Source organism: Colletotrichum aenigma, assembly GCF_013390185.1.
Source record: "Colletotrichum aenigma strain Cg56 chromosome Unknown KSG_Cg56_contig06, whole genome shotgun sequence".
NCBI lineage: Eukaryota > Fungi > Ascomycota > Sordariomycetes > Glomerellales > Glomerellaceae > Colletotrichum > Colletotrichum aenigma.
Genome location: NW_023500912.1, coordinates 4,298,942 through 4,314,255, shown reverse-complemented (window position 1 = coordinate 4,314,255; position 15,314 = coordinate 4,298,942). Strand labels below are relative to the sequence as shown.

The 15,314-nt window shown below is 52.9% G+C and overlaps 3 protein-coding genes across 3 annotated transcripts; 1 reads left to right on the top strand and 2 right to left on the bottom strand.

Moving 5' to 3' along the window:
- Nucleotides 1-135: 135 nt before the first annotated feature.
- CGCA056_v010171 (uncharacterized protein) lies at nt 136-1,788 on the bottom strand (the record flags this gene model as incomplete). Its single annotated transcript, XM_037325418.1, has 3 exons — nt 136-583; nt 663-710; nt 773-1,788. The coding sequence occupies 3 exons, from the start codon at nt 1,786-1,788 to the stop codon at nt 136-138; spliced, it is 1,512 nt and encodes a 503-aa protein (XP_037176131.1).
- An 8,869-nt stretch (nt 1,789-10,657) lies between these two features.
- On the top strand, nt 10,658-12,192 carry CGCA056_v010170 (Bypass of stop codon protein 6; the record flags this gene model as incomplete). The annotated part of the gene is made up of 5 exons (XM_037325417.1): nt 10,658-10,914; nt 10,979-11,767; nt 11,819-11,891; nt 11,950-12,129; nt 12,187-12,192. 5 exons carry the CDS (start codon nt 10,658-10,660, stop codon nt 12,190-12,192), a joined length of 1,305 nt encoding a protein of 434 aa, XP_037176945.1.
- A 383-nt stretch (nt 12,193-12,575) lies between these two features.
- CGCA056_v010169 (uncharacterized protein) lies at nt 12,576-13,434 on the bottom strand (the record flags this gene model as incomplete). The annotated part of the gene is made up of 2 exons (XM_037325416.1): nt 12,576-12,979; nt 13,050-13,434. 2 exons carry the CDS (start codon nt 13,432-13,434, stop codon nt 12,576-12,578), a joined length of 789 nt encoding a protein of 262 aa, XP_037176510.1.
- Between the last annotated feature and the right edge of the window lie 1,880 nt (nt 13,435-15,314).

Below are 15,314 nucleotides of genomic sequence, written 5' to 3'. Positions count from 1 at the left end.
AACCCAGTGATTCGACGATACTGTTTAGCTAGTAAACATAAGATTAAGCCCAAACGCTAGTAAGCTCATTCAATTCACAGATGGCACATGCCAAGTCGATCCTTACTCGAAGGCTGCATAGGTATGGCTTCGTTTTCATGAACGTGATACGCTAGGTCGTAAAAGGTGGCCAGATGCCCAATCTTGGAAGGTTGTCAAGGCCATCATGTCCATGTCAGAACTTCTCCTGCTCCTTGGCGAACTGCCGACCTCCAGCTCCTCAACTAGTCCGCTCTTCCGAGACAAATTCACCCTGCCCTCCATCCATCCCAAAGATCTTGGAATTTCTTGGTATGCCGGGATATCAGCATACATCTCTGGGAAGTGACTGAAGAAATCCGCGGACATGGTCCACGAGTTGATGTCTCTAATCCTGTCTTCGAACTCTGGCGACACGGTGTATCGCCCGGTCTCTACGTTTCGTCTGTAGCAGTCGCGGAACTCAAAGGGCCACATGATTCGGAAGCTATTAGCAAACACCTTCCAGAACAGGTTCGAGCAGTACTGGTGTTGCGCAAACACAAAGCGTTCTCGGACGCCTGGCCTGTTTATGTTTAGAAACACCGACAAGGTTAGCTTTCGTCCATGATGCACCAACCCGTGTCCCGAGCTTTAACACTTACCAAACAAAGAAGTCTATTGCTGAAGAGTGAGGCAGCGACTGCGATGGCCTTACGATTGTTGTCAGGATATTCGCTCATATCGTTGGCAAGAGCAACATTGGACGACGTACCTGCTAAGATACCACGCGGGCAGCTTGGCGCATTGCTCGACTGTAGGCTCTGCTTGATACCGTAGGAGTCGGTGCATGAGTCTCAGGATAGCAAGCCGTTCAGTATCCGCGCAGTTGCGGAACTGGAGGCTGTCGGTCCGCCTCAACTTCTTCCAAAGCGGCGGTAACTTGCCAGACCGCTCAACGGCGTCCCAGCCTTCCAGGATGACGCGTACTGGAATATCGTCGCTCATCTCGTCTTCCATGTCGAGCACATTCCTGGGTAGCATCTCGCGACCGCCAAGAGCCTCGTTTGCACATCTCCAGATACTCGAGCCCGCCGGCAGACCGGGACTTCCGGGATCCTGTCTTGAGGCTAAACACTCACAGGCCGAATCAGGTTCGGGCACAATGACGCCGTCGCCCTGCCCAGCCGAGGGAGCTGAGGGGGAGTCGGGGAAGGTTTCGAGATTGGGGTCCCCTGTCATTGGGAAAGATGTTGGAGCTGAGAGACCGCTGGAGAAATCCGATGCCGTTGTAATGAGGTGACCGGCTGTACCAGACGCCGGGAGGCCCCAGGCCATTGTGGCATCGCCAGGGGGAAACGCGCTCAGGCTACTATCCTCTCTAACATCCATAGCGAGTGAGTCGGAGGCGGCATGGTCCTCAGACCAAGGTTGACAGTCGGAGGTCGCATTAAGCAGTCGGGATGCCTGGTCAGTGGAGGTGGTGCCATCTGCCTTCTCCCCTTCCCTATGGACCTGGATGGACGTTTCAATCGAGGAGAGCACCTTGGCCAGGTTGTCTCTCTGTCTCGTGATGTCGGAAAGTTGATTCATCAGGCTGGCGATCCTACCGCTGGACTCTTGCTCGCTCATGGCCTGAATCGTAGCCTCGAGGTAAGCGATGCGATTCCTGTTCCTCTCACGCGCTGCACGCTGAGCGCGTCTGTCGAGTTCCCGCTTCTTTGCACGGCGTGAGGCAGCATCGTCAATCACGGGGATAGGCGTTGCCGAACTGATCTGTTGTGTGGCCATCGTCTTGATTGAAATAGAGAGTACACGATGCAGGCTACGAGCATATTACGATGCGGTTACAATGGGACGAAGGTGGTTGGACGACGCAGCCTTAGAGTTGAGAGGATCCCACTTGCGGGGAATCGGGCTTAAAGGGGCCACGTTCAATCCGGGGAGACAGGGGGAATGCGGGGAAGACCCCGGCAGATGTTGGGGTTAGTCATCACGGCACAGGTCAGAGTCTACAAGATGAATTAGTCCCAAGCGAGAAGATGATCTAAGAGGCCATCCAGCTTGGCGCATAGTTGATTTGCTGAAGGCATCAATTTGCGCTAGCCGATGGTGGGAAGCCAACAGGGCGGGAGCCGACTGTGGCGAGAGGGGAACCGGAACATGTTGAGTATTTGTATGAAAGCCCAGGGGATTCAGCCAGTCAGTTAATGTGAGTTCCTGACTAGTTGCAGCGAACACATGAGAAGTTGGGAAACGGAGGGTTTTCTATTCACCTAAACGGTACTAGACATTACGTGTCGGATTATGCCAGATCCCTCTGTGCAGGCCACATCCCGTTGGGTTTCCCGGTGGAGGGCGAGGTCTTCTTACTGTTCTCAGGTGTAAGGCGGCCTTCCATCAGGGATGGCCCATTCACTTGAGCCCCAAGGTTGCCAGCGTTTACTTTGACTTCAGATGTTCGGACGTCTGTAGGTCTGTCAGTGTCATTTGGGAGAGTGAAACGCAAATAGCATGTCATGTTCGCCCGCAGTTATTTTAAGCTTCAACCTCACAAGTGATCACGCAAGGTGAAAGTTAACGCAGTGCACGCACATGCGGTAGATTTTGGCTTGGGGGACGGGCCAAGTCTTGCTCTGCTCTTGTTGTCACCAGCAGCATCACAAAAACACATTTGTCAACGATTTAAAAAAGCGAATGATTGTGAAAATTCCTAAGTGGATGCACAATCGCCGTTCCCACTCTGAGCATGACCTTGGCGATGATGCACGGATTCAAATCGCGAAAACGACACACACACCAGCCACACGAGCGGAGGCCACAGGCGGAGTACCGAAGTTTCGCACCAGGTTTCACCAACACCGGCATCACAGGCCCGGATTGATTTCAAAATGCGGTATGACAGGGCCGTTGGCTGTCGCCTCACCCGGCAACACCACGAAGAACCCATCGACATGTCAAAACTCCCTGAAGGGCTGACTTCCACGAGCCGAACAGCATATCGCTACTTCGGAACAGCGGCCATCGGTAGTTCTCTCCGTGGTGTTTGAACATGGAATCGTCTGAGGATGGTGTTCCCTTTCACGAGGCAGTGCAGCCCTGTTTCTGAAGTGAAGCAAGCCATTAATCTGAATCCAAGCCTGGGCTCACGACAGGACTTGTGGAAACGGGCATGTGGCGTCGGAGAGAAAGTTCAGCAGAACTAATCCTCCGGGGCTTGATCGTCACCTTATCTCACTTAGACGTGGAGATGAATTACCAGACGAGGACCATGAGAACTTATGATGTGGTCGCAGCTTTGTTCCAACAGGCAGCTACAGACGGCTCTAGGACATGGTGAGGGTTTTAGTTCCGCCGCCACGCCCATGTGTCACTGGACTTTTCCGTATAAATCAAATACTTCAAATCAGACTCCGTGATATCCCTGTCTATACTCGGGTAGAGCAGATTAGTTGAAGCTGTCTGAGGCTCACGAAAGCATGGCAGCTCCCCGTCGCTCTGCAGGTGTCTCTTCACAAACTGATTTGCCTCAAACCATGTTTCTGTGTATCCTCTCGAGGCACCTCAGGCCCATCTAAATGATTACAAACCGTTCCATCATCACGTTCCATCAGCTGGAGCCGCTCGAGTTGAGGCAGTGCATGCCGTCTAACCACTCAGTCTTGGCGACTCATCCCTTTTATTCAGATGCTGTCAATTGTGACTTGTCATGGCGATCCGCAATCCTCCAGATGGGCTTGCAGCGTAACATTGGCGCCACAAAAATGTTGGGGAGCCTAGTTTGGCGGCTAGAACGGGAAAGAATAACGTGGGAACAGAACGGAACGTCTAACACATTGCCAGTGGCTGTGGCGATCTTCGACGATGCGCGTGTGAGAACCGGCCAGGTTTGTGAATAAGCATTTCATGGCAGACATGGATGCAGACAATCAAGATAATCTTGTCAATCTCCCTGCCCATCACAAACGGCCGACGGAGATCGCCCGCCTGGTCCATGTGCTGGCAATCGCTGCAGGGGTGGCAGGCACTCATCATTGCACCCGCTGCTATTCGGCATCCCTCGCAAGAGGCCTAGTGAGCCCGACTCAAGGTTTCGCAAAGCTCTTAGATGTAATGAATTTGTGTGAGGTATTTTCTGTAACTTTCCCATTACTCCCAAAGTGACAGTTCAAGGCGGGAGGCCGGAGAATGATGTTGTTGGTCTGAAGGAAATGGCACCACGAAATATCACTAGGTTGTGTTGGATGCACAGCTTCTTTCTCTGAGACATCAATAGATAGCCAGTCTACCGGGTCCTCATGAATCGTTCACATTTCTAGATGCGAACCGCTCGCAATTTTGTCATCGTTCCTCACCCACAAACCTTGGGCTACGGTGGTGGTGCACAGAGTTGGCATGCAGAGTTGACAAACTGATCTTTCAGATGATCGCGACGGATGAATCAGGCTCATTCACCCACGAACCTGACTCTAGAGTATTCGGGTTCTCAAACTTCCTGTTCCAGGCATGTGGCCCTGGGGGGCGAGAGGATCCGTGTGCTGGGCTAAGACGATAGATCACTAACAGATGATGTGTTTAGACGCCACTGCGATCTGTTAGTGGGGTATTCACACCAAAGAGAAACTAGATGAAACAGGTTTGTCGACTTTTAAAATAATCGTCCGATGACATCTTGGATTTTCTCCCAGGTTCACTGGTGTGCAATGTCACCCTCTCTTGGCACACATCTGCGACTTGGTGTGACAGCGCGCTCAGCCACTCGCGTGGACCACAGTTCGCTCTTCGCTTGCTACAGCAGAGTGAAGCTATTCCGGGTAGACCTGGCTCCGCGTCTGAAACGGTTCCTCCTCCAGCCAACTCTCCTCTTCCCGCCCTCGTCTGTCATTAGTGCTGCAACTGCACGGCCGAGTCCCAGCTGTTCACCGTCGACTGCAAGTCACCGGCACCCCTGTGCCAGGATCAATCATTTTCGAACACCGACCTCGGCACGGGTTCCCTGTCCCTCTCCGACCTACCTACTGCCGTACTCTCTCAAGCGGATACTTCCCTCAGCCCCCAACCAACCATGTCCCGATTTCTCATCATTATCGACATCACAGACAGACAACTCCCCGCACACCTTGTTTGAGAATGGCGCCGTTCTAGTCCACCGCTGCCGTCTCTCTGAGGGACGGGACCTGAGCGCATATCCCCGCGGGCCGCCGCAACGCTGACATGAATAAGCTTGTCCACTAGCCCAGGCCTTATCGACCTGCGTCCAGTCTGTGGCCCCTACTAGAATCGGACTATCTTGACGATCGCTTCCGAGCACTTTTCCATCCCCTCTTCAGTCCGGATCGTCTCGACTTTGTGATCTAATTTTGGACCTGCAGGCTTTTTCGAAGCTTGTCACAGCGCCGTTTCTCTCGCCCGGTCCCAGGTCGTAGAACTACAACGACGTTATCCGTTTAGCCACCAAATGGCCTTGCCCCCGTCCCTGACCAGGCTCTGTGAACACCTTTCCCGTCCGCAGTCTCGAGCCTCAACCCCGGCTCGAGATGACTTTGCCCCCCGTAGCATCGATGCAACTTCCATGTCGCTCATCCATTGCCTTCTCAAACGGGCCCCTGCACGCGATCGCCCAGAGGCCTGGCCTTGTTCTCTCCTCTGCGCATCAAGAGTCCGGTGAGACACAAGTTCAGCCGACTGATCAAGTGGAGCATCACACAACCACACTTGTCGGGGAGCAATGTATATCTAGACCGAGGCCTTTCGTCCCTTCTCATGATTCGGAACTTTCTCTTCAACCTTTTATTGACTTCTCATCTCGTTCTTTTCTTATTTCAGTCTACAGTGTAGGCTTCCTTTCTTTCTTCTTACTGACAGGCTTGATGCCTCAGAAGAACCTTTTTCTTTACAAATATTAGTATCCGTTTGTTTATATTGTAGTTCCTCCACATGCCTAACCCTCTCTCATGGCGGCAAGCCGCCGTGGCAGCACTGCTGTTCAACGCAGCCGTGACTGCTAATTACGATACTCGACACGCTGAAGCCTCGAAGGATACCAAGCGGGATTTGGACACGGGCTCGGTGAAGCATGGACGCTTCGACGTGAGGAACCTGGTTCAGAAGTTGAACGTTGACAGTGTTCTGTCGGCGCTTGGAAGCAACAGGGCACAAGGTATGTTTACAGAACTTGGAGACTTTGAGTGATTCGTTAACTAACTCAACAAGATGCGTCTCCGAACCTGACTCCGCTGGCCGCCGAGGGTGCTGCTGCTCCTGTACCGCAGCCCCCAGCGAATGGAGCACCCCCAGCTCCTCCGGCGAACGCGCCGCCTCCTCCGGACCCGAATGCTGCTCCTCCTCCACCACCGCCGGCTGCGAGCGGTGCTCCTCCCCCTCCTCCAGCTGGAGCACCACCGCCCCCTCCTGATCCGAATGCCGCTCCTCCTCCGCCCCCTCCGGCTAACGGTGCACCACCACCTCCTCCGGCCAACGGTGCGCCGCCACCGCCGCCTCCCGCAGCCAGTGGTGCTCCCCCTCCTCCTCCAGCTGGCGCACCGCCGCCACCTCCTCCGGATGCGCCTCCGCCGCCCGACCCGAACGCTCCCCCGCCGCCTCCCCCCGATGGTGGACCACCTCCTCCCCCTGACGGAGGGCCACCGCCGCCACCACCCGATGGAGGACCTCCGCCACCACCCGATGGTGGTCCACCACCGCCTCCTCCCGATGGAGCACCGCCGCCACCTCCTCCTGATGGACTTGGACCTCCTCCGCCGCCTCCTGAAGCTGCTCCGGCGGCAAACGGCGCTGCCCCTCAACCTCTGGCCGTCCCTGCTGTCGGTGCGCCTCCACCACCCCCGGGTCTTGCTGCCAACGCTACGGCTCCCCCTCCCCCTCCTCCCGGAAAGGGCAAAGACGACGCGGGCAAGAAGGCGAGAGATGACGCCAAGAAGAAGGCCGACGATGCCAAGAAGGCGGCTGAGGCTGGAAGAGGAGCTGCTGGTCCTGGTGCCGCGGCGGCCAACGGAACTGCCGCGGTTGGTCCTGACGGAAAGAAGAAGAAGGGAAAGAAGGGCAAGAAGGGCAAGGCTGATCTCGGCCCCGGCGCCCTAGTAGGCAACGGAACTGCTGCAGCTCCTCCCCCTCCTCCCGGAAAGGGCAAGGATGATGCGGGCAAAAAGGCGCGAGATGATGCAAAGAAGAAGGCCGATGAAGCGAAGAAGGCGGCCGATGCTGCCAGAGGAGCGGCCGGTCCCGGCGCTGCTGCCGGCAACGGTACAGCTGCAGTCGGTCCTGATGGGAAGAAAAAGAAGAAGGACAAGAAGGGGAAAAAGGGCAAGGCCGACCTCGCCCCCGGAGCTCTGCTCGGAAACGGTACCGCAGCTCCTGTTCCACCACCTCCCCCGGATGCCGAGCTGGACCCCGAGGCTAAGAAGAAGGCAAAGGAGGCCAAGGAGAACGGGCTGGACGCAGCTTCCGGTCCTGCTGAAGAGGCGGCGTTGGGAGGTCCTCCACCACCGCCTCCTGAAGGCGAGGAAGACCCTGAGGCGAAGAAGAAGGCCAAGGAGGCGAAGGAGGCGGCTGGAGCTGGGGCAATAGCCGCAGGACTGGAGGCTCGGAAGTTCAATGGAAACGGACGTCTTGGTCGGCGAATCGGTAAAACCGACAACATCGACCGACGCCGTGTTCGTGAGATCAAGCGGCGGAACCTCATGGGCAATTGGGGATGGTGATCACTGACAGGGATGCTTTGCCTCGCGTGTGCGAGTGTGTGTACCTACGCTACACAGATCTACGGATTGCTCTGGGTGGGTAAAATTGTCGAGATTTCTTTTTCATTATCCTGTTTACTTCAAGGGACCTCTCCAATCAACATGACTGTCTGCGACAGCATCACATACTGAAATCCGCTCACATACGGATTTGACGGACGAGAAGTGTTGAGTTTCCGGCAATCATACCTAAGTAAACCAGTATATCAATTTCAAAAAACAAGAAAAAAACGAAAAAGTCAAAGTTCCGTCCCATCTGTGAATTGGAAATGCCGAGAGAATGGCGTCGGATTCTGTGCATTTCCCGAGACGCAAAAGGTGCGGCATCTGATTTGACAGAGAACTGGTTTAGACTTCCCGTCTGATCACGAACGCAAACTCAACTATTTCTGGACCACCCCGTTAGCTGCGTCCGACGCACCGTTTCGCTGAACGGATGGCGCATTCTTCCCGTCATATGACTCGATGACTTTCTCGATTAGGCATTGTTCGAAACGGTAGGCCTACACGATTCTGCCGAGGGACATGATTGCAGAGGCTTAGCCCGCTGGACGATCGGACTGAGCATCTGAGCTCAGCTGTTAATTCCCCGCAGAGCGCATGTTTCTGCGGCCGTCATTGAAGTCAAAGTTTTTCATCAGATCATTATGTATCTTGCGCTTAAAATAGTGGTCTGAAGTAGCGATGATACTGTCTGTGTTGATTGTCGGTATTTACTGACACCAACGGAGCCGATGCGCACTGATAAAGGGCGGCAGAAAGGGACGCCGAGAGATCGACAGCCTGTTACTGCGTCGCTCCAGGCTTCGGGCATACTGCAAGAGTTGGCGCACCTGAATCAGACTTCAGAATGCACCATGGATTATGCCGCATCAAAATCATTCGGTACCACTTGGAAGCCCTTCTACCCTACTCCTCTCATCGGCTCTGACGTCTAAGCAAGTCCGAATACAATCACCTGTATGATACTTAAGGCTTGCGAAACTTTGCCGCTGCAAATCATTCGCCTCAGTTCTGCCTTTAGTACCGTCACAGACGGCCAGGCACGGCTATCTAAGCCGTGCGGTGCGAGGTGGTAGGAGGAGTAGCGTCAGTCCTGCCAGGGCCGTGGCCACTACGAGAACCTACGAAGAAAAGGTTACAGTCGCCGAGTATGCCCTTAAATAATGAACAGGTTCAGAAATTTGAGCGGCATTGACGAGCTGTCATTCTTGTTTCTTTTGGACGTCCAAGCCACGGGACAATAAGCATACTTGTTCCGAAACAGGCATCACGATCATATTTACTTCCGGACTCAAATTAGCCATGAGAGTTCATCTCATTGTGAAAGTGGTAAATGGTCGGGGAGGCTCCCCCTAAATAGCCTGCAAGCTATGATCGTGGACAGGACCACTAGCAGTAACTGTTGCGTTTGACGCTACGGGTATTTACCCTTTTCGCTTGTAAAGGCAGCTCCTCACTGCCTTTGAATGAGTGCCACCAAGGCACTGAACCAGGGGCTTACGGAACGAAGATCTTCATGGCATTCTTCAGCTTGCCTCTGTTTCGGAATGAATGCAAGTGCATGGAGCATGAGAACGATGCCCCGCGACAGCAGCTACCTGTGGTGATGGTATTGTTTGTAATCCTGCTGCGCCTTCTGGGTCTTACAATACAGGGGATAGAAACGGTCGCGTGTTGCAGTACAGTGGCAGCTGTTCTTTTCAGGCCCAAAGCCACTGGGCAGAACCCACTCAGTTGACTGGATCGGCGAAGAGCCGACAATCGTTCGCCGGCGGACATACAGCGAGTGACTCGTACAGGCTCGCATATGACAGAAGATTGATAAGTACCCGATGCTGTGACAGATTCATCGCTTCCCCAATCTTATCATGGCCAGAAGGGTTGCATCTACATGATGATTGTTAAACCAATGCCTAACGGAAGCTGGTGGCGAGTCTTCGCTGGGTAAATCTCTCAGACTAACGTTTCCGCCCCTGCCGTTTAAGACAAAGTTTCGACCCGATGGGAAAGATGACCACTAGAGTTCTAGGGGTGGATTCTGCCTCTGGTGGCATGGTGCCTCGAAACCAGGAAGAGGGCCCCCAATTCCAAAATACTAGCGAGGCACCACATTTAAAGGCCGACACCAAGCTCGAAAGGCGACAACAAACCGATGACTTTGAGCCTTTCCGCTAGGCAAGCCACTGTATGATAGCAGTCATTTGCCAAGTTGTAGGCATCAAGGCAAGTTAACACCAGGTTCTCCGGTCGCGAGATGAGGTAAATGTACTTGCTTGATGAAATAAAGATATGACGGCGCACGCTGCATGAGTTGATGATAGTGTCAATGGGGTTCACGGTGTAGACCATTTACCTCACAATACAGAACTGAACGCAATTGGAGAATGTAATCAATCGAGTTGCAATGCAGTTCCAATCAATGTTTTATCCTATTAAGCCACACTATCTCAAGTTCTCAAACCCGAGCATCGACTGCCATCCGAAGCACAAGGTATGCACCTGGCGATGAGGATCAAAGAGCTAGGCAGCCGCGTGAATGTCTCCTCGTTACTTGTCGACTAGTTCGTCGGTGTGGCACAAAAATGAGGGGCTACGAAGAGCTTTCCAGCCAAAGTTTTGCCTGGCCCCGGCGCCAATTCCGGAATCCGACCCGAAATGCCGCCCCACTCCGCCGGTTGGCCGGGGAGTGGCCCCGGATTTAGCCCCACTAAATCGATCCCGGAGTTTAGCCGGAGTAGTACGGGATACTAGATCCACAATGAAGCATGCCGAGGCCGACATTTACCCGACATCGTAATGGCCATCACAAACCCCGACGCGTCCATAAAGAAAGACTAAGGGCGGAAGATCCTAGGCGATTCATCAGTCGTCGTAGATGCTGCATCTTACTGCTAGAAAATATGGCCACTATCACACAGCAAGAACGCGTTGTCACGGAGTCTTACGAGCTCGCAGACTCCTCGAAGCAAACCCCCGCGGTTGACGACGCGCCACCACAGCCATCCGACGAAGGCAAGCTTGACAATCAGACCCTTCTGAAGCTCATCGCCGCTGGTTTCGCATTCTTTGTATCTGGTGTCAACGATGGCAGCGTCGGACCTCTACTCCCGTACATGATTCGTGACTACAACATCAGCACAGCTGTTGTCTCCATTATGTTTGTCTAACCCCCTCTCCACATTAATTCTTTTCATCAACACCTTCTAAACGATGGTAAACAGCTACGGTGCAAACTTTCTCGGATGGTTCCTTGCGGCGCTTACGAATACCCATCTCCGACAAGTATTTGACCTCGGTGGCCTGCTCGCATTCGGCGCTTTCTTCCAGCTCGTGGCACATGCACTCCGCGTATGGAAGCCTCCTTTCCCCTTCTTTGCGGTCACCTTCTGGCTGGTCTGCCTGGGTCAAGCATATCAAGATGCCGGCGCCAACGCATACGTTGCCAGCGTCAAGGCTGCCCATCGATGGCTAGCCTTCATCCATGCTCTCTACATGGCCGGCTGCCTCGTTGCGCCCTTTGTTGCGACACCCATCGCGTCGACTGGAGAGACATCGAAGTGGTACCTCTTCTACAGCTTCCCAATAGGCATAGGTGCATTCAACCTGGCTTTAACCTGCTTCGCGTTTCGGGACACGATTAAGCTCAGCCGGAAGAATGACGTCCCCGAACTTGGCTCGTCAGGAACGCCCCTCGGATTGGACTCGGAGGAGACAAAGACACCGACTCAACTCATGAAGATGGTACTCTGCACTAAAGCCCTCTGGGCTGTCAGCTTGTTCTTCTTCTTCCTTCTTGGAGCGACTATCACGGCCAGCGGTTGGATCGTCGAGTATCTCGTTGAGATTCGAGACGGCAACATCGGGCAAATGGGCTACGTACCAGCTGGCTTCAATGGTGGAGCAATGCTGGGTCGACTGCTGCTAGCGGAGCCAACATACCGATTTGGAGAACGAAGAATGATCCTGGTGTATGTGGTTCTATGCATCGCCTTTCAACTGGTCTTCTGGCTGTGAGTAAGCTCAGGCCTTTCCGGGGAGCGTCTTGCTAATTTGCATGATAGGGTTCCCAACATCATCGCCGCCTCGGTGGCCATCAGTTTCTTCGGCTTCTTCTCCGGCCCCTTCTTTGCGACAGTAAGTGTTCATACCCAAACTCTGTTGGTGTTGCTGATATGAACCTTGTCTTCCGCAGGGAATTTCCGTCGGGTCCAAGCTCTTCCCCCCGGAACTTCAATCAACAGCACTATCATTCGTGTTTGTCTTTGGGCAAATTGGCGGCTCTCTCTTCCCTGTCATTACGGGTGTTCTCGCATCTCGCGTAGGGGTGAGTGTCCTACAGCCAGTTCTTGTGGCATTGATTGCCGGAACTGGGGTCAGTTGGCTTTTAGTTCCTAAGCCAAAGGATTCCACCAACACCGCGCTACACCAGGAGTAATAGGACAAGGAGTTTGGACGAAGGTTCCATACGGGTATGTTGAAGAAAAGTGTCACTGAAAGAGGTTTTCTGTACCTTTCGCAGCCCAGGGTAATCACCCGCTATCAAGGAAGTCTCAACTAGCTACCTGAATCCAAGATCTTATATAGTCCAATCAGTCGCGCAATACCCTCTCATGCTCACTCTTACCTTCCGGACTAAAGGCGAAGTGATGTTGACTTGACACATGTTTTTGTACATAAGTACGTGTTGAAAGCTACTATCAATGAAAGAAGTCATTTAACATACAAGATTGGTAGCGACAGATATCTCGCACTTGTTACATGATAGAATCATAAAGCATACATAAGTCATCGTTCGTTAGCGGCCCATAACCCCCGACTTTACTTAGTCTGGCTCCAGTCGAGGTCGTAGTAGATATCGATGTCCTTGATTTTGAAAATGGCATTGGACTTCGGGGGTCCAACACTCCAGCCCTTGTCACCATTGGACCAGTTGTTGAAGATCCAAGGTCCGGCAGCGCTAGGGACGTCGCTCTGGGTCTCCCAAATGAGAGACCCGTCAATGTAGAAGCGAACAAAGACTTCAGTCCAGTCGATGCGATACTCATGCTCGGTGCTTGTGGGACTAGCCGGCGGGGTGACACCTTTGTATGTGCTTGACCCATCGCCATTGGCATCCTGGTTGGTGAAGTGGATTTTGCGAACGCCGTTGTTGCTCAGGGAAGAAGCGTCAGAGAGCCACTCGATGTCTGTCTCTTGGGTGTCATTGTGATACAGGAACATGCCTAAATCCAAGTCAGCGATTCTATCGTGGAAGCAAAACTCAACGTGAGTTCTTAGATAGCGGGTACATACCGTTGCAAACACCAGCCGGTTCAGAGAGAATGGCAACTGTGCGAACAGAAGCATACAAGATCCGCTCTTCAGTCGTCGCAACCTCTCCACCGCTGTAAGGCATAGACTTCTGTCCTCCAGGGACCTTCAGCTGCAGGTAGCCCCCTGCGACATTGACGTTGCTCGTGGTGTATTGGTGGGTCCCTTCGCCTACGGTGTAAACGCTGGTGTAAAGCCCATCGGGAAGCTTAGTGGCGCCCGTGAAGTTGAAGAACAAGTTGTAAGCAAATCTGGCGTCTTCATTGATAACATAAGAGTTGTCGACGAAAGTGGGCTTGGGGGAGCGAACGAGACCTAGCACAGGGCTAGCCGCTAGAACGCTGGCAATTAGGGCGGAGGAGATCATGATGTGATGTGTGATAATGAAGGCTATGAGGTGACTTGAAAGTGCTATGGGAATTTGATATGAGGCAGAGGATAAGGGACTTGAATTATGCGCAGCGGAACCGCTGGTTTTATATGCCCAAGACGATTCTAAGCTGCCTTCAGCTCCGACATCTAGATCTCCGGCATTGGAGTCAATCGTCCGAGCCAGAACGCTCTTGACTTCCATGTCTTGCCCTCACTGTTCTTAAAACACATGACAGATTCCTGGACACCACCTCGTGAACGTCGGTTACGCACATGAGGATGCAAGGGAGAGGCTGTCCAACTTGAGTAGTAGCGTATGTGGGATCGCGCTTGATCATGCTCAGATTTCCGAGTGGAACCATGGCGACTCTGCCAAATCTAGACCTTCCCGTGTGGATTATTACGTACTTGATGATCACTTCCCAGCTGCGCCCGGGGTTGAATTGTTTTAGGGGTTCAATCCAAGGGTCGCTAGTCGGGACTTTGGAATCGTGAAAATTGTCTCGGGAACGTTGCATCGCGGTAAAACATCTCGGGCTAGACCGTCAATTCCTACAACAGTCCCCGTTCAAGGGAGTGTGAGTGAGTCTAGAACATAAGCATGTACCGTGAAGCTTAACCACTACCGTTGCCACTACCAAGAACTCTTCCTCGAAGTGAGACATCGCAACCCTCTCCTCCTCTGGCTAAGGTTTACGCAGGGAGAGGGATGACGCATCCCACTGAAATTGTCATCTTAGAGGTTCCTCGTTGATGAAAAGGAGACGACTTGACGTCGGATTAATCCCTGTGTACGGGATCTTCGTGGGCTGCACCCTGCTCCCAGTGTCATAGGAAAGCAGCAAAGTCTCACATCATCACGCGGCGGCCTAAAAGGGAACTTACTCTCTGCTGATCAGTCACAATGGAGTAATCGACATTCAAAAGAGGTCAAGGAACCAATCCAGGTGGTAGCTAAGAATTAAAGTAGAAAAAAAAAGAAACCCTTATGTGAATACACTGACGAAACCTGACCAATTGCTATGACATGTATCCTAAAGTGGCAGACGGTGATTGACGCTGGATCAAAGTGGGTGTTTAAAATTGTTGTGGCTGCCTTGAGATCCTACGTAGGAAACGCGGAAAGAGGCCTCAGTAAGACGCATTTGGATGCCCTGGGACTGGATTAATACCAGGTCCATGCGATCGGCGTCAGTGACGGGGATTCCCAAGACCGTTACAATGACAATTCAGACCAGGTAGAAGCTTCGCTTCCCAATAACCCGCAGCGTTCATTTAAGCCTTAAACCTACGTATAACCTTGGGACAATCTCCTACTCATTCATATGGTAAGCCTTACTGATGTCAGTGGCGTTGAAGGCAACCAACCAGTCTTGCATCGCTCGGAGACTGGTTGACTGTTCTACAAGTGTTGGTTCTGGCAGTGGCTTTCTGGGACGTCATAATAACTCTAGTCCAAGTGGATTGTCCATCGGTTTGCTTACATACACTCTCGGGGTCCATTCGGATGGGTTTCACGCCGTTGGCGTTGTCGCTTGCACTGTTCAAGAGCGGCTGCCGGTTGTCGCGATGTTGGCAGCCTAGCATATTTAGGTGCAACAGAACAGCCACCACAAAAACCCACTTCTCACATGAGAAGTATGCACCTAGATCGAATTTTTGCAGATGCTTGAAAAATTTTCTCGTCATCTCACGTCCCAAATGCAAAGTCGTCGGGTGTTTTCGGTGAACGAAGGTGGCAGTAGACAAGGCAACTAGGAGATCCCGAATGTGTAAAAAAGGCATCAATCGCAACCATCAACGTTGAAGGTAAAAGTGTAAAATTTGGTCCAAGCCCCTCTTACAGCTGGACTTGGCGTCGTCGGGAAGCTGATG